Here is a 20,569-nt window from a genome sequence, read left to right as displayed (position 1 = left end):
ATATTTTTTTATGATCTTTGATCTCATCACTGCCTCAAGTGCGTAGTAGGACATCATACTACTACCTTGCGTAATTTCAAAATATAAATATTAAAATAATAATTTTAAACAAGTTTATTATACATACTCACTAAATGCCTCTCTGTAACGTTTATATACATCGTTGGTGTGAATGCCACGATTAGTTAGAAGGTGACAAGGTCTCTGCAAAAATTGTGGCCAATACATGGCTACATTTTTCAATGTGATCCTTAGTATGCTTGGAAGAAACAGAAATTCTAATACCAGGTTCTGGGAGAGTAATTTCTCTGTGAGTGTAGTTTGGACAGATTACAGAAACTCCTTGATCCATAGCCTTAGATACAATATCCTTGAATACCTGTTGAATCTTGTTTCTCTCATTGTAATAGTTCATGCTGGCAGTGTTGATTTGCTTCTTGTTCTTTGTCTTATTCTTTGAAATCTCACCCCATTGCTTCTTTGCATTGTTGAATCCTTCCTTGAGAGGGTGATCATCTGCGAGACGAATATGGAAGACTGGACAATGTTCTTGGTGTTGAAGAACCAACTTGAGATTCTTAAAGTTAATCTTCTTGACCAATGTTTGATGAAGGAGTGAAATATTCTTTTGGAGAGGGACCAAGTGAGTCTCTGGATCGCTGTCGACACGGTTAAGTGCTTCAATGGCAGCCACGGACAAGTAAGGAGGCAATGAGGCAGAGAAGCAATAACCAGCTCCAGATAATCTTTGGTGATCCACAATAATGTGTGAGCCCACGCAAACACCACCAACAGATCCAAACGAATTTTCCATATTGACACAAACAATTTCAAAATCATTAATATCCAAGCCAAAATGTTCAATGGTACCTCTTCCGGTCTTTCCCAAAACACCAACACCAAAGCTGTCATCGAGAGCAATTCTGAAACCAACATATTTCTTCTTGAGTTCGATGATCTCTTTCAATGGAGCAATGTCGCCACAATTTTCATAAACTCCTTCAACAACAATAAAACGACGATTATTTGGAGTTGCTCCCTTGTCATTGGCACATATTTTCTTGAGAACATTTTCCAAATCTTCCATATCGTTATGCTTAAAGTAAATCACTTCCGAACGAGACAAATGACAACCAGTCTTGATAGCATAGTTACAAGCATCATCACAAACAATAATATCACCACGTTTAGAAAAGGCAGGAAGCACCGAACTGATCGTACAAAATCCAAAAGAGTACAAAATACAAGCCTCTGTCTTCATGAAACGACTACAAATCTTCTCAAATTCCAAATGGACATCAATGGTACCATAGAATCCACGAGGACCACAGCTACCAACACCATACTCACGGACTGTTTCCTTGCACTTTTCAATGATATCTCTATCACCAATAAATCCTAAAAAGTTGTTGGTTCCAAAGTTAATAATCTTTCCTTCTTTTCCTTCAACAGTGAACTCTACATCGGCAGCACTGGTGAGGACATATTCGTGTTCTTTGATTGCATTGATGGTAGCATCAATACTAGCATCATCCGATGATGGTACCAATGGTGCTGGTTCCCATTCTTCAATGATTTCGTCTTCTTGTTTTTTGGTGAGTTTGTGTGTGGTTGGAGCGGCACGCCTCTTACTCATCATGTACCAAATAATGAGCAAAACCACAGATAAATCAATCAAGGAACGATAGGGATGAGTTTGAAACTCGGTAATGATAATCTCGGCCACCTTGTTGAAGATGTTGACGTACCGAGCAATCGTTTCGGCTGCAGTGAGAGTGGTCTCGGGTGTCGTAATAGTATTCGAAGAGGAAACTGATACCTGTGTGGAGGACATTTTTTTGCGCTTCCAAATGTCGGATATCTTTGGGAAGAAAATCGAATCGTTGGAGGGAGGACTTCAGGTGAACGTTGAGTCGCAAATTGAACGTTGTTGCAATATTAGAATTTTAGATAGTCACCCACGTCGACGCAAAGATGCGGAATTGGCAAATAACAGAGACATTTGACATCAAAAATATAATAAAAATTGGCTTGGATAATAAGTTATGAATGGTTAACTTTATAGAATATCTTCCTTAATTCACTTGACATGAAGAATGCATGACTCTCATCGATCGTTGTGGCATGGTGTTAAAAGTAGCCTCCTTAGTGTTCATTCCATGTGATCTTTGATAAATCAATACCCTCTTTGAACATTTCATAGAGAGGACTCACTTCTCTCAATCGAATCACTTCTGAAGCAGTTCTCTCTACGACATAATCAACTTCTTCCTTGGTGGTAAATCTACCTATACCAAAACGAAGTGAAGTATGAGCCAATTCTTCATTCACACCCAAAGCACGCAAAACATAGCTTGGTTCCAACGAAGCACTTGTGCATGCACTTCCAGATGACAATGCCACAGAATTCAATGCCATTAGTAAGCTTTCTCCTTCAACAAAGGCAAAACTAATATTAACATTTCCTGGATATCTTTGTTTCTCGTCACCATTGAGTTCAATGTGTTCACATTTGGCTCTTAAATTGTTAATTAAACGTTGTGACAATTCGGAAACATGTTGGTAGTCTCTATCCATTTCTTCAGCTGCCACTCTTGCTGCCTCGCCCAATCCTACACATAACGGTGTTGGAAGAGTACCAGATCGTCTGCCACCTTCTTGGCCGCCTCCATTAATAATTGGATGAATTCTCACTCTTGGTTGCTTTCTTCGAACGTATAAAGCACCAATGCCCTTTGGTCCATAAATCTTGTGGCCGCTAATGGACATTAAATCAATATTCATATCATCAACATTGATTGGAATTTTTCCAAAAGCTTGAGCACAGTCAGTGTGCAAAAAGACTTTGTGTTTTCGACAAATTTTACCAATCTCCTTGATAGGTTGAATCACTCCAATTTCGTTGTTAACCATCATGACACTGACTAGAGCTGTATCGGGAGTAATGGCTTTTTCGAGTGCTTCCAAATCGACAATTCCATTGCTCTGAACTGGTAAATATGTAACTCTAAATCCGTCCTCTTCTAAATGTCTACATGTATCCAAAACACACTTGTGTTCGGTTTGCACCGTAATGATATGTCTTTTCTTGTCTTTGTAAAAACTAGCAACGCCTTTGAGGGCTGTGTTATTTGATTCCGTTGCTCCGCTCGTGAACACAATTTCTTTCGGAGATGCTCCGATTAAGTCTGCAACGTGTTTTCTTGCTAATTCTACAGCACTCTCGGAATCCCACCCATATTCATGTGTTCGGGAGTGAGGATTACCATAAACTTCAGTCAAGAAGGGCATCATGGAATCCAGTACTCGAGGATCCATCATGGTGGTAGCACCAAAATCAAAATAAATTCCTCGGACCTTCTTGTCCAATTTGATGGATGGATCCAATTTATTGGCAACTGGAGAAGAGGTAATTGTATTCGTGGATGGTGATGACTGTGTTGTAGCCGAGTTAAGATCGAATGGATGAATGTATTGTGAAAACTTTCGTTGTATACCCTTGTTACTATTGTGCTTGAGCAATATTGAAGAGGAGCATGGCAAAGACGATTGAGAACGTGCTGTTGATAATGCGTGCTTTGCTTTGGTCGGAATGGATGAATGAATGATTGCTTTCATTTTTTTCAAAAAGAATCTCGGTGTGCATGTTTTCCATTACCCGTTGTGTGTTCGCTAATGAATATTGTGGAATTGCAGTACTGCGGGTGAGTACTAGGCGCCTGCCTGTTCAGCTTGAAGATTCTCGAATGGATTGATTGGGTTGTTTTGAGCACAAATAAAATTGTTTCTTTTGGAATTGAGAGGAGATCAACATGGGAACGGAAGTCCATGGATGCTCCGCAAAGCTGAATCGTATTTTATTGAACGCTGCGTAATTTGAATTTATTAGATTTGTTTAATTGACACTTGCTGTTTCTCTAACGCTGCATACTCAGTCAGCATTTGTAGAAACATCTCTTCCACATGGTCATGATGGTGTTTCTTTGAAGTCAATCGGAGAGTTTTCTTATCATTTTCTGTGTTCAAACGAACGATGTGATGATGACATTGTTGCCAATTCATGTCGTACATTTTACAAACAGTGATCTTGTAGCATTCAGTGATGGCTTTTGCGACTTCTTCCAGAAAAGCATCATTCTCTACGAGTTCCTTTCGCACGTCGTAAGGAATCTCAAGCTGAACAGCTGGAATTTCGAGAAGAACGCTTTGATGGCTCAGAGTGTGGGGTGCATTCTCTCCCCGTAATCCATTTTGTGATGGTTCTTTTTCAACGCCAACTTTAAAGCCACCAACCGATCGAGTACACAACGAAACGGCATTTGTTAAGCGTTTGCAAAAGTCATCCTTGAGAATTTTGGCATGAATGGAATTACTCCAGAATTCCATCATGGGAGCAAACCCAACATCAATATTTCGGTTGTCTCTTCGATTGACTTTTCCATGGATATCAACGTGTAGCATTGGAATGCCATTGTAGAGCTTTTTAAACTTGTGCAAGAACAAATGAAAGGGTGAAAGAGAGTATTGTTCGGGCATCAAATAGTTTGGATCAATGTGAGAACTATCTTCTTCATGAACGGTCTTCATATTCCACACCACAAACGAGCCTTCTAACGAGTTGAGCATGTTTCGAACTTTGGCTGCCAACAGGAGAGCAATCTCACTCGTAAAGGTTTCTTTAAGGTGTAATCTTTCACTATCATCCGAAACTTTTCCTCCTCTATACACCTGATGACCATGGCATGCCGTAAAAAGAATCGGAGCTCCCAAATGTTCAACGTGAGGCTCAAACACTGTTGCACTGTGGAGAGAGCTTGGAATGCTGTACATATCATTCTCAGCACTTGTGAGGTAGATTTTGGTGGAAGGAAGCAAAGCGTTTTGATAGGCCTTGACAAGAGATTTTTCTTGCTCCTTTTTCAAATCAGTGGTGGGGGAGACCCGAAAAGAATCAGCCTTACTAAGAGCTCTTCTTGAAGATTTGGGTGTTGTGGAGCCTTCTTCAAGCTTGCCTGCACTGCGTGATCTTGTCAATAATGACCCAACCGTCGGTGGAACCAAGAGCAAAGCCTCACTTGTTGTGGATTGCCTTCTTGAGCTTACTGTGGATGAGGCAGGAGAAGAGGATGAACTTGATAAGGGAGAAGCTGAGTGAGGTGAAGTAAGGCTTCCGTTGGAAATGAGCAGCATAGATTCTTCTGGCTGCATCACATTAGAAAGGCTTAACTTTCTCTTGGTTGTTGTTGGAGTGGTGGGTGCGAGGAAGGACATTTTTTTTGATGTGGTTCTGTTGGAGGTTGAAGCAAACCAAACTCTCAGACTCTTCTCTTCTACATCTCTTGCTAAAAAAAATTTGCCTTTTGAGAGCTTTGATCCACGATTCGCTGCTAAACGGGATTGGTTCAGAATCTTGTAAATAGGAAAAGGGAAGATCATCAAAGTTTATGTTGCGAGATGTATGCGGAGAGTGAACAAGCAAGAGGAACACCGATGGAGTATTACATGAAATATTTATTGATGAACTTTGTGTACATGATCAATTTCACATTTACTTTCCACCTGTCGTTGGTAAGCCTAAAAACACCTTCGTTCCATCGTACACCAAAAACATGGCAGCACTCAAAGTGCTCACCATGATGCATCTTGGAACAATGCCAGCCCAAACTCCCCTAAAACCAATGCTTTTCAAAATTTCCAAAACACTTCTCGTCTCTCCTGGTTTGTTCACGAGCGACAACAACGTATCAGCAGGATGTGAAGCGATGGCACTTGTGAGACCTGCGATCACACCACAGACCAAACTCACATTCAATTGTTGTGAAGTATTCAAATCATTCTTTGATTTGCCAAAATGTGGTAACAATCCACGATAGAAATACTCGGTGGCATAACTAAACACAGTGAGTTGAGTCACTGTGTAGGGTACTTGTTTGAGAAGAATTGGCACAAGACCTCTGAAATAACCATTCAAAACACCTTCTTCTCGTGCAATCGTGGCAAGTCCTCTCCAAACATTCATAGAGCCATACTTTTCAGGTTGATTCACTGTTTTGATACGAATGGCTTCCCATGGACTCAACATGACTGTTCCAATGGCTTCAGCCAATGCCGACGCAGAGACATAAATTGGAAATTGCAAATATTTCAAATCGCCACTCATCACTCGTTCCTTTCCAATCCGATTCATGATTCCTTGCTTGATCACTTCAAAGAATCCAAATTTACATGCGCCCTGAATAAAGTAACCAAAGGCCGTGGCAGTGAAGCCCAAAGTGAGTCCTTTCATACCATCTTGTTGCAAAACGGTTTGAAAAGCTGAAACCATTCCCTTGTTGTATTTGGTGGGCTCGATTTGAATTCGAGTTTTAACGACCTACATTTAGGTTGGACCACCAGAGGAAAAGAAGAAGTATATCAATGGACATGTTGTATGCCCAATTTCAACCACAGAGAGGCAATGAAATATGTGCATTCGATATCGAAAGTTAGACGAAAAAGGAAATAATTATGAAAAATATTGCCGTGCGGCAACACATGTAACATTGGTGCGGCATTTCATCATCATGAGTAGTGGTGGTGGTGGTGGTAAACAATCATTATTTGATCACTAAAATCACTTACATCCAAAGGAACCATAATGGCATGGGTCGAGAATGCACTCAAACCTCCTGCTATTCCATATCTCACATACAAATTATCTCCAAGAAATGTCAAAGGTAATTGTTGTTGTTGTTTGGAAGAAGTGAGAATTGCCTGTGGTGGTTGACTGGTTTGCATTTTCAATGAAAGACAAAAGGATGGTGAGGTACTTTTGGATCAGCAATGGCGGTTTGAACAACAATTCGTGTTGGGTGATGGAAAAGTCCCAGTTTGATTTCGATGAATAGCAGCAATAAGGGCCGAAAACGGTGAAGGTTGCAGCGAAATTGGTTGTTTTAATTTTTTAATGCTGATCCATTGTAAGAAGTGCCATCATCCACCAAAAAGTTCGACCCGATCTGAGGACAGGGACGGCGAAACACGGTGGAGGACTCCACAGTGGAACGTGTGTGTGTAGTATGCGTTGCGTATCGGTGAATGGGTGATTACTGGATCGGGAAATTTGAACATTCTTGGCCATTCTCACCATGTGCTTTGAAAAGTCATTTAAAGATGCATTGGGATCCCATTAATATTATTATTATTTATTATTATGAGAGGCACTCCATGGAGATCAGTTAGACCCTCTTGCTTGCCACGATAAAGTTTGGAGAGCTTTTAAGATCGAAAACAAATACGTTTTTGATCCTCAGGTCATTGTGTTACAAAACAAGTACAAAGGGAACAACTCTGTTCGAAACATTCTTGATGAGACAGAAGACACATTGAGAAGGTAATCCTGTTCAACGTGAATTCCACCCTTACCACCTCAAGATTTATACTTGAACCCATACATTTCAAAAGAACTGTTGTATACAACAAGCACAGACAATCTCAAGACTTGCACTTTTTTGTCAATCTTCTACTTTTGAAGACGCATAAAGATAACATCCCAGCAGAAAATATTCAGCTAGCTGAAACAACCATTTTCAAAATGTACATACCATTTCAATACTCAATGCAAACCTTGACAAGCACCTTGTGCAAACCTTGAAGGTCTTGTCTTTGCTCAAGGTTTCAATTTTGAATAACGTTCAAAAATAATAGCAGCGGGAAAAGGCATTGTAAACTCTTCAAACAACTCAACTAAATATTTTTTCTCTCTCTAAAAAAAGTCTCCACAGGACGGCTTGATTTATTTCGACACGTTCTTGTTCTTGAATATCTATCGAATTTTGAACGAAATCCGCGAATAGAATCATTCAAATTCTTCTTCGGGTCGAACCATCAAGCTGCTTGGACGGGGTTACTTTTTTTAGAAGCACGAGCAAACTATCATCATCATCATCAGCAAGGATTGTATTCTTCGTCTGGTACATCCATCTTTGACAGAGACTACCTACTACTAGTAGACATTCATATTTTGGCCATTTTTCATAGTAAAATTGCTTGGGAGAATCCACAAGAGCCTTCACATCAACTGCTGTACACCGAGTGGACAATTCTTGAAAGCTTCTCTCTCTGTACATACATTTTCAACATCACCATCATTAACTTATTCAACCTTTTCAAACGCAAGAATCTCACTACTATCACCACCATGGAAACTCTCTTCAGGCCTGAACATATTCACTTCCGTTATCATCGCTCTCAAGTTTCCACTCTCAAACTTCTCCTTTCCGACCGTGCTGCTTCTCCTTCCACATCAGTTTCATCATCTTCTAATGTTTCAAGCACAAGTACTGCGGGAATTCATACCTCGTCTGCTGCTTCTAATTCTCAGCAACTAGAAAGCACTGCAACAAACAACATGACCACGACCAATCAACTCTCACCTCAACCCTCTTGTAGAAGTAGGAGACAACCAACCACATCAAGATGTGTCTCTCCATATAAATCTCCCAACACTTCAGGAAGACTAAAGGCTACGATTGCTAAGGGTGTTAAGGATCAAGAACCTACCATCGATAATGGTGCTTCTTCTTCTCAGTTTGCTGAAAAATTCGAACAATATGCAGAAATGAAAAAAACCAGCTTGGAATGCATCAACAAGCTCAACTCGCTCTACAATAGCGTTGAAATTGGTGTCAAAGAACTCTCGAATTTGTGGGAAATGTTGACAGAAATTGATGAACAACAGCCAGGATCCCTCTTCTTGATGGACTTTGAAGAGGATGGAGATGATGAAATTATTCCTCCAAACTTTTCCATGTCTAACAGCAACACATTTACATGCAGCAGTAGCAAGGTGAATCTTAAAGCTCAGCGACTTCAAATTTGTGAACAAGTGACCAAATTGATTAATATTGAGAGCACCTTACTGAATTTAGTTGAGTCACACCAAAATATGTTGGAGAGTAATTTTGGCTTTTCATTCCAAGCGAGAGAAGAACTGGAGAGAGTAAGCTCAACAGGTTCATTGCCCATTCCCAAGAAGCTTCCAAGCTCGAATTTCAAAGATATAATGGAATATATTGACTTTCCAAGCCACATCCAGAGGACGGTCACATGTTCTAAGCTTTTTGAAACGACACGAAAGATTATTGTTCCAAACGAGGAGGAAGCGAGTGAAGCCTCTATTGTTGAACTTGATGTTGAACGCATTACTGGGGCATCCCCTCTAATTCGATCTCTTCCTTCCACAACCTTCCCAAATAATACTTCCAACTCCAAAGTCAAATGGCGAGAATATATTCGCTTGGAAAAGCTCAACAAGAAATTCCAAAAGAAATTGAATGAATTTGAAGAGGTGATTATCCAGTTTGTTCAGCTCAAACAGCAGTACAGTTAAGCGACCGCACACAAATAAATTTTTGTTTTCACATCTTTTGTTCCACCATCTAGAGACTTCTGTGAGCATATTGGAATTGACAAGATGAAAATTAGCCTTAACACCAACAACAAAAGAAGACTAGATTGGGTTAATGTCGGCAAGTCACCATTAAGATTTGACAAATAGCTTTCATTATCTTTTGGATGAACTGTAAACGACCAAAAACTAGAGCCTTTTTTAATGACCAATTTGCACAAAATGACTTGGCGTGACAGGATGAATTGAAACAAAACCGATTTTAATAAAGAATCAAGAAGGCTCTTTGTTTAACAAAAAGTTCGACATACGCACTACTCCACAGGAACACTCAAAAATCCAAACAATAAAAGCTGTTGGACATGTCTTGGATCTTGATTTTCCACTTTACAACCAACAGAAACACAAGTCCCTAAAACTTCTATCACACATCCTTTGAATTCTTTGGCTCTTGAACGAGATCTCATGCATCGAGCAATTTCAACGACTTGATCCATCGTCAAGTTGCATTGTTTGTAGGCCTTTATCAACGAATGTCGCGTATGTCTGTTATTAAATGGCATTGAGGAAAAGATTGAATTGGACTTCATTAGGGCACGAATGATATAACTTGCACAGGAAGGAATCACTTCGACCTGAAATTTTCGTTCATCGAGATTGACTACAATTTTGCATTTCACGCGAACGTCTTTCCATTCTTTCGTGAGATGCATTATTTCATGAGCGACGAGACGTGGTGAGAGACCGAGTGGTCCAATTTTTGGAGCAAGAACAGCCGAATAGGAAGTGAACTGAGCTTGACATCCAATGACCTGGACATGGATGATTTTCGACTTGTTGTTTTCAATCATTTTTTTAAAAGTTCTTCAAAAGAAAAGCATTTTGAAATTGAGAAAATTAAAGAACCTGAAATGAATATGCGTCAACCATGAATGCATGGCATTATCGAGTTAAGTATACTTAATACATAGTCCCTCAAGCTTTGGGAATTTGTTTCAAAGCTGTACACTTTTTTTAAAAACCACACACAATCACGGGTGGCCAACTCCTTCAGTAAAAATGACCAAGATTCGAGACAAGATTCTTTACGAGCGCACTTTTTTTTACTCGATTAATAACACCGACCATTATTCAAATTTTGTTTCAGAGTTGAACTGTTCTACAATTAAGCATGCTGAAACCAAGATTTTCATATGGTAGATGCTTCTTTCCGTCTAGTTTCAGATTCTTTTGTTTGGTATTGTGAGACCTAATATTCAATTAATAACAGCCCTTAAAAAAAGGTGTCACTGACTTTGGCTGAATTAAACATAAAGCCCGTGTAAAGTGCAAACAAGCAGCATGAAATTCTAGAACAACAGATCACTTTACACTCAAGGATGTTCTATTTGTTGTGCACTTTTGACGGGCTTGGTGTTAATTTCAAACTCTTCTCAATCATATTGAACTCCACAAATTGAAATTTTTTTTAAAACCCTTTTCGAAGAGAAGTTTGAAAACATTTTAGCAACAATTTCATAACACGTTTCTCAATGTAAGAGTTGTGGTTTGAGAGAGATGGTGTTGATAATGTGACGAAGAGGGGAAAGGGCCCCTTCAATACTATACCACCATGGAAGTGAAATTCTCTCTTGCAGCTTGATGTGTTCACGAAAAAATACGCTCGAGTTGGCCACCCTTGCACACAATGAGAATGAAAACAGGAATGTTCAAACTATTAATAGTTTTTCAATTACAACAATTTATCTTCAAACAAAAAAAAATGCAATCATCACAAAAGAAGTGGACCAAGGAAGAAGTTCTTGAAACATTCGGTGAGGATATTGCTTGTGCAGGTACGGACGAGATTGAGCACCGATCCCGATTAATTGAGAATGAAATTCACGTGTTTAAGAATGAAAAGAAGCGTATTCAATATGATGAAACGACAATGAAGGAAAAGATAAAGGAAAATACGGAAAAGATCAAACTTAACAAACAATTGCCCTATCTTGTGGCTACTGTTGTAGAGGTAAGTACAGACCAAAGAAAAATCGAGAGAGAACAAATCCGATTGTGTTCATTGTTGATGATACTTTTGGGCCGATACATTGTATAAATATCATCTCATTCCTTTACATTTGATGATGTTGAACAAACAATTCTAATAACAAGATTTTGGAAACAGATGAAAACGAAGAAATTATACAAGACGGATCAAGCATTGCCCTTGACGAAGATAAAAAGGGAAAATCTGCCGTCATAAAAACAAGTACAAGACAAACTATTTATCTTCCTGTTATCGGATTGGTCGATTCAGAACAATTAAAGCCTGGAGAATTAGTTGGAGTTAACAAGGACAGTTTTCTTGTGTTGGAAAAGCTGCCATCTGAGTATGATTCTCGTGTCAAAGCTATGGAAGTCGATGAAAGACCAAAGGAAGATTACGATCAAATTGGAGGATGTGATGCCCAAATCAAGGAAATGTATGAAGCTATTGTATTACCAATGACAGAGGCAGATCGTTTCAAGAAAATTGGTATTCAACCACCAAAAGGCGTCTTATTGTATGGACCTCCTGGTACAGGAAAGGTAAGTGTGAATTTAGCAACTGAGCAATTCCACAAAATTATTTTCTCAATTATTTCATACATTGTTGTCACATAACATCATCATTGTGGCTTACATGAAATTTTTGAAAATTATAGACCTTGCTTGCTCGTGCATGTGCTGCCCAAACAAAAGCTACATTCTTAAAGTTGGCTGGTCCACAATTGGTTCAAATGTTTATCGGAGATGGTGCCAAGCTTGTTCGTGATGCTTTCGCATTGGCAAGAGAAAAAAAAAAGCTCCTGCTATCATTTTTATTGACGAATTGGATGCTGTTGGTACAAAGAGATTCGGTTCTGACAAGTCAGGTGACAGAGAAGTCCAAAGAACTATGCTTGAATTATTGAACCAAATGGATGGTTTTTCTCAAGACACACGAGTTAAGGTCATTGCCGCAACCAATCGTATTGATATTTTGGATCCTGCTTTATTGAGATCTGGTCGTTTGGATCGTAAGATTGAGTTCCCACTTCCTGACGAAAAGGGACGTATACAGATTTTAAAAATTCACTCCAAGAGAATGAATGTTAATTTTGATGATGTCAATTATGAAGAGTTGGCTCGTTGTTGCGAAGATTTTAACGGAGCTCAATTGAAGGCCGTTTGTGTCGAAGCTGGTATGATTGCTCTCAGGAGAGATGCCACTCAAATCATGCACGAAGATTTCATGGAAGGTATTGCTGCAGTTCAAGCCAAAAAGAAGGTGGCTCTCGACTATTATGCTTAAATTAAAAGTATTCGAATGTAATTTATGTATAAAATTCTGTGTATGCGCACTTCTCTCGAGTCAACTCCACTCACGAGGAGGTCGTGTTTTCCTTTGTTGATAATATTGGCCTTAATTCAATGATATCAATGAAGGGAATGAGATCATGCGCGATTAGAATGAGAAAATTAGTGAGAAATAAATCTTTGAAAAAATTGAGTTGTAAAACAACATGCAACAACAAGATGGTGATTGTCTCACTCGACGAGAACCTCCTTCGCTGCGAAAGGAGGAAGAAAAACAAACGCAAGGATCGACTCGACTTGAAACCACCGATCCGATGATGAACAGTCAGCACCATGCGAATTCACATCAACATGTCCAGGACTTGTCGTCGGAGAGAACTTTATTACTTTCCGTCCTTGTTAATAATAACAACCACTCAAACATGTTGAGCCAATCTCTTTCACCGAATGTTCAACAAACGGCACCACTTGAGCAATCATTCACACCACCATCAAATAATCATACAGTGATTTCGGAAACAAGACCGTCCATTCAAAAACTGTCACAAAAAACTCAAAAAAATCCATCGAATGATACAACAATAATGAATCAACCACTTTCGTTGGGTCTCGTGCTCACTTTTGCAATATATTCGTTTTTTCACATGGTCAATCCTCAACAACCATTTTTGGTTGAATTTTTAACTTCTAAAGGAATTTCACTCAAAACTATATTATTTGATATTTTTCCAATTTGGTCTTACTCAATGCCATTCGTTCAATTATGTATTGGAATTATTTCAGAATTGAAATTTATTGGTCACAAGTGGGTGATTGTGGTTGGAATTTTGGCGAGTGTTCTCTTCATGTTGAGTGAATTTTTCAGTACGAAAAATACAGTATGGATGTTACAAGTGACTGAAATTGCTGTGGCTGTTCTGTATGGAACGGATCAGACCTATTTGGCATTACTGTATCATTCGAGTTCTCCAAATTCATATCAATTTTTGGTGAGTTCAGAAAATTTATTCAAAATAATTATACTAATTGAATAATAATTGTCATCGATATGAATGAATAACAATTAATAATAATCATATTGGACATGAATTATGATTGTAAATGACAATGATTTTATTCAAAAATTGCACCAAACACAGACAAGCTTATCCAGGGCGTGTATTTTAATGGGACAAGTGTTGGGTGCTGTTGTGGGACAAATCGTATACATGTGTGGAGTTTCTATTCAAGTTCTGTATTACATGGGATTTGCTTGTATTGTTCCTTGTTTGTATCTTGCAATTTTTCATTTTCCTTCTCCAAAGAAATATGTGAGATCCATTCATACGTTTGAAACCAATGATAATGCTTGCAAAGACAGTAATGCCACCTCAAAAGAAGAGGATCCAAAATTGGCATCTTCGAAGGCAGATATTGTTGAGAGTGTCAATTACGACCAGCAAAGTGAAGTTCAACTCTCTCAACAAATTCATGAAGAGGAAGGAAACACAAATATTCATCATGAAGCAATGACGACAGCACCTTCCCAACAAGATTCAATTCATTCGAGGAGTGGACCAATTATTAAGTTTCACAAATTAATAAGCTTCTTAAAAAATAGCAAAATTTGGAAATTTGTTGTGGATGTGAAAAAATGTTACACAGAAAATTTTTCAGTGCCTTTCTGGAGTATCTATTGCATTGTTGGAATTGCAGTTCACATGCTAGCTCTCACCTATTACCAAACATTTTTCAAAACCCTTAATAACCAAATTTCTTTGAATGGAATTCTTATAGCAGTGGCATATGCTTGTGCTTCAATGATCGCAATGATCCCTACAAGATTGGGAAATTGGGTATCCTCATGGAAAGGAAAAATGATGGCCGCTATCGTTTGTCTAGCATGTGGGTCATGTCTGATTGCAATAAGCGTCAGTAGAAAATGCCCAGTTTTTGTGGCCTATCTCTTATTTGTTGTGTATCATTGCTTGTTTGAATTTTTATATGTGGTTTCTTTCACACAAATTGCGAAAGGATTGAAACTTACTCGATTTGCTGCAATTTTTTCATTCAATTCTGCATTGGCAAATGTTTTCCAATTGTTAATTCAAGTGTTAGTTGGAAAGCAAATTCTTGCGTTGGGTCCAATGGCACAATTTACAGCATTTGGAATAATTATGGTCGCACTTTCCATATTTCTTTTTTTCTGTACTCTTGGTTATGGGTTATTCAACAGGAGAACACGGCAAATAATGGTAGAAGTATGTAGGTTAAATGGGGAATTCGTAAACCATGCATTGAGGAGAACTCGGAACAACCACCTGTTAGACACCATCTGATCTCGTGCACGAGATGGTCACTTGTCCATGTCACATTCATCTCCAACAATAACACTTTTGTTACAAGTTTGAAATAAAGTCTGTGGAAGAAATTTGATTTTTTTAAGGTAAATTAAGGTAAAGTTGCAGTTCAATGAACATGGAACTTTGGGTCTAATGCAGAGATTCAAGTCGTTTTTTTGTGCACTCAAGAACAGGCTCTGATAGGAATGATATCAACCTTCATTCTAAAAGCACTATAAAAACTGATGTAGAAGCCATTCTGTTCCAAAAACAATCAGAAAAAACAAGATCATTGATATCAATACAGTTCAAATTTCAAGTCTCTCTAACACTCAACAATACTCAACAACAACATGGACGTTCAATCTCTCGTCGTCGACAATGGAAGTGGTATGTGCAAGGCTGGTTTCGCTGGTGAAGATGCTCCTCGTTGTGTCTTTCCTTCTCTCATTGGTAGACCCAAACAAAGATCCATCATGGTTGGTATGGGCAACAAAGATGCCTATGTGGGTGACGAAGCAATGAGTAAGAAAGGTATTCTTGCTTTGAAATATCCCATCGAGCATGGTATCGTTACGAATTGGGATGATATGGAAAAGATTTGGCATCATACGTTCTACAATGAATTGAGAGCTGCTCCTGAGGAACATCCAGTCTTGTTGACCGAGGCTCCATTGAATCCAAAGGCCAATCGTGAAAAGATGACTCAAATCATGTTCGATACATTCTCTGTGCCAGCCATGTATGTCGCCATTCAAGCTGTCTTGTCCTTGTATGCATCAGGTCGTACCACTGGTATTGTTTTGGACTCTGGTGACGGCGTCTCTCACACTGTTCCAATCTATGAAGGTTATGCTTTGCCACATGCCATTTTAAGATTGGATTTGGCAGGTAGAGATTTGACAGATTATTTGCAAAAGATTCTCATGGAACGTGGCTACTCTTTCCACACAAGTGCTGAGAGAGAAATTGTGAGGGATATTAAGGAAAAGTTGTGCTATGTTGCATTGGATTTCGAAGCTGAAATGAAGAAGGCATCCGATTCTTCAAGCATTGACAAGTCCTATGAATTGCCAGATGGTAATATCATTACCGTTGGAAATGAAAGATTTAGATGTCCTGAAGTCTTGTTCCAACCAAATTTCATTGGAATGGAATCTGCAGGTGTGTATGAAACTACTTTCAACTCGATTGGTAAATGTGATATTGATATCAGAAAGGATTTGTATGCCAATGTGGTCTTGTCTGGTGGTACTACCATGTTTGATGGAATGGCTGACCGAATGACCAAGGAATTGACTGCCATGGCTCCTTCCTCCATGAGAATTAAGGTTGTGGCTCCACCTGAAAGAAAGTACTCGGTCTGGATTGGTGGCTCTATTTTGGCCTCTTTGACGACCTTCCAATCCATGTGGATTACAAAGGAAGAATATGAAGATGCTGGTCCAGGAATTGTTCATAGAAAGTGCTTCTAAACATCAATGGATGGTTCAGTGTCTTCTTTGAATTCAACTCCCTCTATGCCATTTATGTATGTAAATACAACCAAATCAATCCTATTCAATCTATTAAAACACAAGTACCGAATTTTCCACCACTCGAACCACCACGACTACATGTACTTTCATTGAGTCAATCTTTTTAGGATTCTCTCTCCGCCTGTGCTACTCATCAACATCATGTCTTGAAAAAGGCCGAATGTCACACTCGAGTGACCTTGTGCACAAGAAGCTTTTCTGAGTCGTCGTCCTCTCGTACTCGTTCATGCTGATCGCATTTTTAATTTTTGCTTTCTCCAGAGAGTTATGTTTTTTCTTTCAACGACTCGACCACCGACTCGACCACCGACCCGACTCTCGCAAAGAGTTTATCTTCTTTTCCCAAGTTGAAAAAAACAACAGACTGTTCCACCACACACACCACCACCACCACCACCATCACCACTGAACATCACCACCACCAACTTGCAGTTTGTTCGGTTTTGTTCTTCTTGAAGGTCTCATCATTTTGTAATCCGATTCAACAAGAAGAACTTGGTCAACAATCTCATACAGCAGCAAAACAGGTCTTTTGTTGCATCGGGTTTTTTCATTATTGTATCACTCAGGACAAGATCAGAGACTACATACAAATAGGTGGTCATACAATTTGGAGAGACAATTGAGCAAACCTTGCCTTCTTCCTCATTGTTACATCAAAACAATCACTGACTCATCATTAATTGGCATCATCAACTTGGCATCTATTTGCAAATTTGGATCATTAATTGGTGGACATCACAACACATCATTTACTTAAAAACATTAGCTATTACAAACTGTGAACAATCCGAAAAACCAACACTGCACTATGGCTGCACAGAACGTGAGTAACTCCAACGGTGTTATGAGCAGTGATGATTCTTTTGATATTGTCATCACTGACAAGTCAACCAGTACTGCAATGAGTCCAAACATGGAAAATGCTTCATCTTTAGATTCTGCTCTTATGGCTCCCACAACGGCAAATGCAACTGTGAGAACAAGACGCAGTGCTGGCACGACTAAAAAGACAAGTGTTTTTCAATTAGTGAAAACAAAAAATTCATCATCCTCTTCGAATGGGTTGAACAACTCAGCAACATCAACATTATCGGGTAGTATTCATATGAATGGAATGAAACACAATAGTGGACTTTCAGATAGTAACAGTTTTCATAATGTGAATTTACAAGGTGACACCCCGGAAATGAATGGCAGTGACATGGTGACCGATTTGGAAAAACAGCCAATCGTGTTACCTAAAATCGATCTCAATCGAAACATGGACCTTTTTACGAACCCAAAATCATCGACAGAAAGTGTAAATAATTTCTCGAGAAACACGAACACAATGGAATTCTCGAGAAACACGAACACAATGGAAGAGTCTCCTATACGAGAGGATTCCGATAAAAAACAAATGAGAAAAAGAATAATATTTCAACTGAGACGAATTATTCATCAAATTAGGCATTGGTGGTCCATCAAAGCCATCAAATATGCCTGCATGACAGTGACAGCCATTATTGCCTTATTTTTTATCATGACACTACTTGGTATTTCTTTTGGAGGAAGCAAAACATCAACCATGGTTGACAAGAACACAGCAGCAACAACAACAAATAATGAAGAAAAAACTGTCACCTGGATGGAAACTTTGGCTAGTTTCTTCTCCTCGCAGAGTGCAGAGCCACCACAACCAGAAGAAAAAATTTTAACACTATCGCCGGACCAATACAAGACAAATATTGAGCAATATTTGGCTAAATCTAAACCAATAATTTTGAAAAAGTTTAGTAGCAAATGGATTGCATCTTCGACTTGGAGTAAGGAATTTATTACCAATCAAGAATTTGAAAAGAGATTGAAGAGGCTGAAGAAAGATCTTTCCAAGTGGGCAAAGAAGAAAAAGATTTCTCTCTCTATTGCTCCATTGGATGCCCTTTCTAGATCATTCTACCGACTTCCATTTATTGCTTCAATGAAAGAGCACGAATTTGAATATGACTTTCCTCAGAATTTGGATCAATTCGCAACTTTCAAAAAAGTATTTTCCGAAATTTGGTTTACCAAAAGAACCAAGAAGGGAAGTCCTTTTAATTTTGGAAGAAACGAAAATATCAACAAATTCGTGATTTGCGTCATCGACTCTGATTCCCCAATCAAAGTATCCTTGACATCTCCTCAGAAAGAATTGACAGACACTGAGGTCAAGAAGACTGATGTAAGTAATGTTATTATCTTTTATTTGCTTTTATTGTGACATTTTAAAATGCAATTCACTCACAGTGCATCTTTATTCCTTCTGCATGGAGCTTTCAATTCAGTGATGTCACGAACGGTAAATTTGTGACATGGATTTTTGAATAATGTAAATGAAATAAATTTCATTCTATGCAATGAACTTGTTGGTGCATAAGCAGTGTGTACATGATATATGTAATTAAAAAACAGCAAATAAAACAATTTCAATCGCCAACCAACTCTTCGTCGAGGTTGCTCAAAGCAATAGGATAAAAAAAAGGGTTTTTATTAAGGGATAACATCAAAAAAAATGACAAAACTTCCACTCTCGAATGACGATGATGAAATGAACTTGACCAATAAGAAGAGAAAACCCAATCATCCGAATATGAATAACAGCAACACCAACAACATGAAGGATGATAAATCCTTGAATTTTTCATTCTCCGATCATCATCCCGAAGGGATGTTGCTTCCACCTACCATGCCCTCATCATCATCATCAGCACCACTACAATCCAATTTATCTCATATAACAGACGACTTGATCCTTCATCTCCTTTGTGAATATCTCGAAGATGATCATCGGACACAATTTTCATTACTTTCTTCATGTTCAAAATTTAGGAATATCATTTTGTACCATCCAAACTTTCCAGTACATTCGGTAAGAGCCTTACTTCAGATGATGAGAGATTTTCAAAACGTTTCTTTCAACACCTCTGAATTGAATCATCTCAGGCCTGTGATCCAAACGATTTTGCTGTGGGTTTTCTGTACCGAATGGAAGGAGCACTCAGACATTACACCTGTGGCTTGCATTTACAAAAACCTCCTCAAAAAGAGAAATTCAAAGAAGAATCAACAATGGAAAGGGCTTATCGCCACGGATTGGAAAAGTTGTTAAAGAGTGATCATCATGAATGGATGAAATCTTCATGGAATGACTCGTTGTTGGAAATTGAAACTTTTCATAGTGTGAATGGAAACAATGTCGAATACACGTGTTGTGATTTACTGCTTCTTTCTTTGAACCAAGGTAGCCATGTGAATGAACAAGACACTGTACTATCGTCGTCACCACCATCACCTTCTCCCGTTCGAGTGACACAATATTACTTTGCTTTCGTGGTGGATGGAGGTCAACGCATGATTAGATACATGCTTTCCAGTGGAGATAACGTTTTAATATCTATTAAGGGAAAATATATGGATCCTTATTATAATTTATTCATTCCGAAATTTGAAGAATTAAGGAAACAAACAGAGATTGGATCAAAATTAACGAGCACACAACTTTTGGATATTTTACTTGTTGCAGCAGGAATGACAGATGGTTCAGACAAGATTCTTCAAATTTACAAAAAGGAAATGACTGTTTATGAAAATCTCTTAAAAAAAGAGGAAGAATTGAGGGCCAAGTTGGAAGCCGAGCAAAAAGAACAAGCTCTTGCTGATCAAAACAATGAAACTAATGAAGAAGAGGGCGACGAGGAGGACGAAGAGGAAGATGACGAAAGTGAAGAAGAGAAAGAAGAAGATGACTCCATTAAAGTAAAGTAGGAAAAGTGGCTATGGGCCATCCACGGAAAACCTGAAGACAACTAGCCGATGAAATATTGAAACTCGTGAAACCTCATGTATTGCTCAACAACTTGAGCGACACTAATGATCATCATACGGCGAGATTTAAAGAATGCAAACTTCACATCCTTCAAACAATCTGGAGAAAAAGTAGATTTATTTACTCAAAGCCAGCCTCAATGAAGTAATCG

The 20,569-nt window shown here is 38.7% G+C and overlaps 11 protein-coding genes across 11 annotated transcripts; 6 read left to right on the top strand and 5 right to left on the bottom strand.

Annotated features, from left to right (window-relative positions):
• Positions 1–181: 181 nt before the first annotated feature.
• Positions 182–1,834, bottom strand: FDP41_007481 (uncharacterized protein; the record flags this gene model as incomplete). The annotated part of the gene is made up of 1 exon (XM_044711231.1): positions 182–1,834. The coding sequence occupies one exon, from the start codon at positions 1,832–1,834 to the stop codon at positions 182–184; it is 1,653 nt and encodes a 550-aa protein (XP_044569017.1).
• A 311-nt stretch (positions 1,835–2,145) lies between these two features.
• FDP41_007480 (uncharacterized protein) lies at positions 2,146–3,618 on the bottom strand (the record flags this gene model as incomplete). Its single annotated transcript, XM_044711230.1, has 1 exon — positions 2,146–3,618. The coding sequence occupies one exon, from the start codon at positions 3,616–3,618 to the stop codon at positions 2,146–2,148; it is 1,473 nt and encodes a 490-aa protein (XP_044569016.1).
• Positions 3,619–3,885: 267 nt separating this feature from the next.
• On the bottom strand, positions 3,886–5,271 carry FDP41_007479 (uncharacterized protein; the record flags this gene model as incomplete). Its single annotated transcript, XM_044711228.1, has 1 exon — positions 3,886–5,271. The coding sequence occupies one exon, from the start codon at positions 5,269–5,271 to the stop codon at positions 3,886–3,888; it is 1,386 nt and encodes a 461-aa protein (XP_044569015.1).
• A 277-nt stretch (positions 5,272–5,548) lies between these two features.
• Positions 5,549–6,777, bottom strand: FDP41_007478 (uncharacterized protein; the record flags this gene model as incomplete). Its single annotated transcript, XM_044711227.1, has 2 exons — positions 5,549–6,373; positions 6,622–6,777. The coding sequence occupies 2 exons, from the start codon at positions 6,775–6,777 to the stop codon at positions 5,549–5,551; spliced, it is 981 nt and encodes a 326-aa protein (XP_044569014.1).
• Positions 6,778–8,179: 1,402 nt separating this feature from the next.
• Positions 8,180–9,370, top strand: FDP41_007477 (uncharacterized protein; the record flags this gene model as incomplete). The annotated part of the gene is made up of 1 exon (XM_044711226.1): positions 8,180–9,370. The coding sequence occupies one exon, from the start codon at positions 8,180–8,182 to the stop codon at positions 9,368–9,370; it is 1,191 nt and encodes a 396-aa protein (XP_044569013.1).
• A 332-nt stretch (positions 9,371–9,702) lies between these two features.
• On the bottom strand, positions 9,703–10,239 carry FDP41_007476 (uncharacterized protein; the record flags this gene model as incomplete). The annotated part of the gene is made up of 1 exon (XM_044711225.1): positions 9,703–10,239. One exon carries the CDS (start codon positions 10,237–10,239, stop codon positions 9,703–9,705), a length of 537 nt encoding a protein of 178 aa, XP_044569012.1.
• A 911-nt stretch (positions 10,240–11,150) lies between these two features.
• Positions 11,151–12,704, top strand: FDP41_007475 (uncharacterized protein; the record flags this gene model as incomplete). Its single annotated transcript, XM_044711224.1, has 4 exons — positions 11,151–11,399; positions 11,543–11,959; positions 12,076–12,177; positions 12,264–12,704. 4 exons carry the CDS (start codon positions 11,151–11,153, stop codon positions 12,702–12,704), a joined length of 1,209 nt encoding a protein of 402 aa, XP_044569011.1.
• A 211-nt stretch (positions 12,705–12,915) lies between these two features.
• FDP41_007474 (uncharacterized protein) lies at positions 12,916–15,027 on the top strand (the record flags this gene model as incomplete). Its single annotated transcript, XM_044711223.1, has 2 exons — positions 12,916–13,698; positions 13,849–15,027. The coding sequence occupies 2 exons, from the start codon at positions 12,916–12,918 to the stop codon at positions 15,025–15,027; spliced, it is 1,962 nt and encodes a 653-aa protein (XP_044569010.1).
• A 356-nt stretch (positions 15,028–15,383) lies between these two features.
• On the top strand, positions 15,384–16,505 carry FDP41_007473 (uncharacterized protein; the record flags this gene model as incomplete). Its single annotated transcript, XM_044711222.1, has 1 exon — positions 15,384–16,505. The coding sequence occupies one exon, from the start codon at positions 15,384–15,386 to the stop codon at positions 16,503–16,505; it is 1,122 nt and encodes a 373-aa protein (XP_044569009.1).
• An 874-nt stretch (positions 16,506–17,379) lies between these two features.
• Positions 17,380–18,920, top strand: FDP41_007472 (uncharacterized protein; the record flags this gene model as incomplete). The annotated part of the gene is made up of 2 exons (XM_044711221.1): positions 17,380–18,774; positions 18,840–18,920. 2 exons carry the CDS (start codon positions 17,380–17,382, stop codon positions 18,918–18,920), a joined length of 1,476 nt encoding a protein of 491 aa, XP_044569008.1.
• Positions 18,921–19,104: 184 nt separating this feature from the next.
• Positions 19,105–20,357, top strand: FDP41_007471 (uncharacterized protein; the record flags this gene model as incomplete). The annotated part of the gene is made up of 2 exons (XM_044711220.1): positions 19,105–19,461; positions 19,536–20,357. The coding sequence occupies 2 exons, from the start codon at positions 19,105–19,107 to the stop codon at positions 20,355–20,357; spliced, it is 1,179 nt and encodes a 392-aa protein (XP_044569007.1).
• Positions 20,358–20,569: the final 212 nt, after the last annotated feature.

The sequence above is a fragment of the Naegleria fowleri genome (assembly GCF_008403515.1).
Source record: "Naegleria fowleri strain ATCC 30894 chromosome Unknown tig3, whole genome shotgun sequence".
Classification (NCBI taxonomy): domain Eukaryota; phylum Heterolobosea; class Eutetramitea; order Acrasida; family Naegleriidae; genus Naegleria; species Naegleria fowleri.
This window is presented reverse-complemented; position numbering and strand designations above follow the sequence as displayed.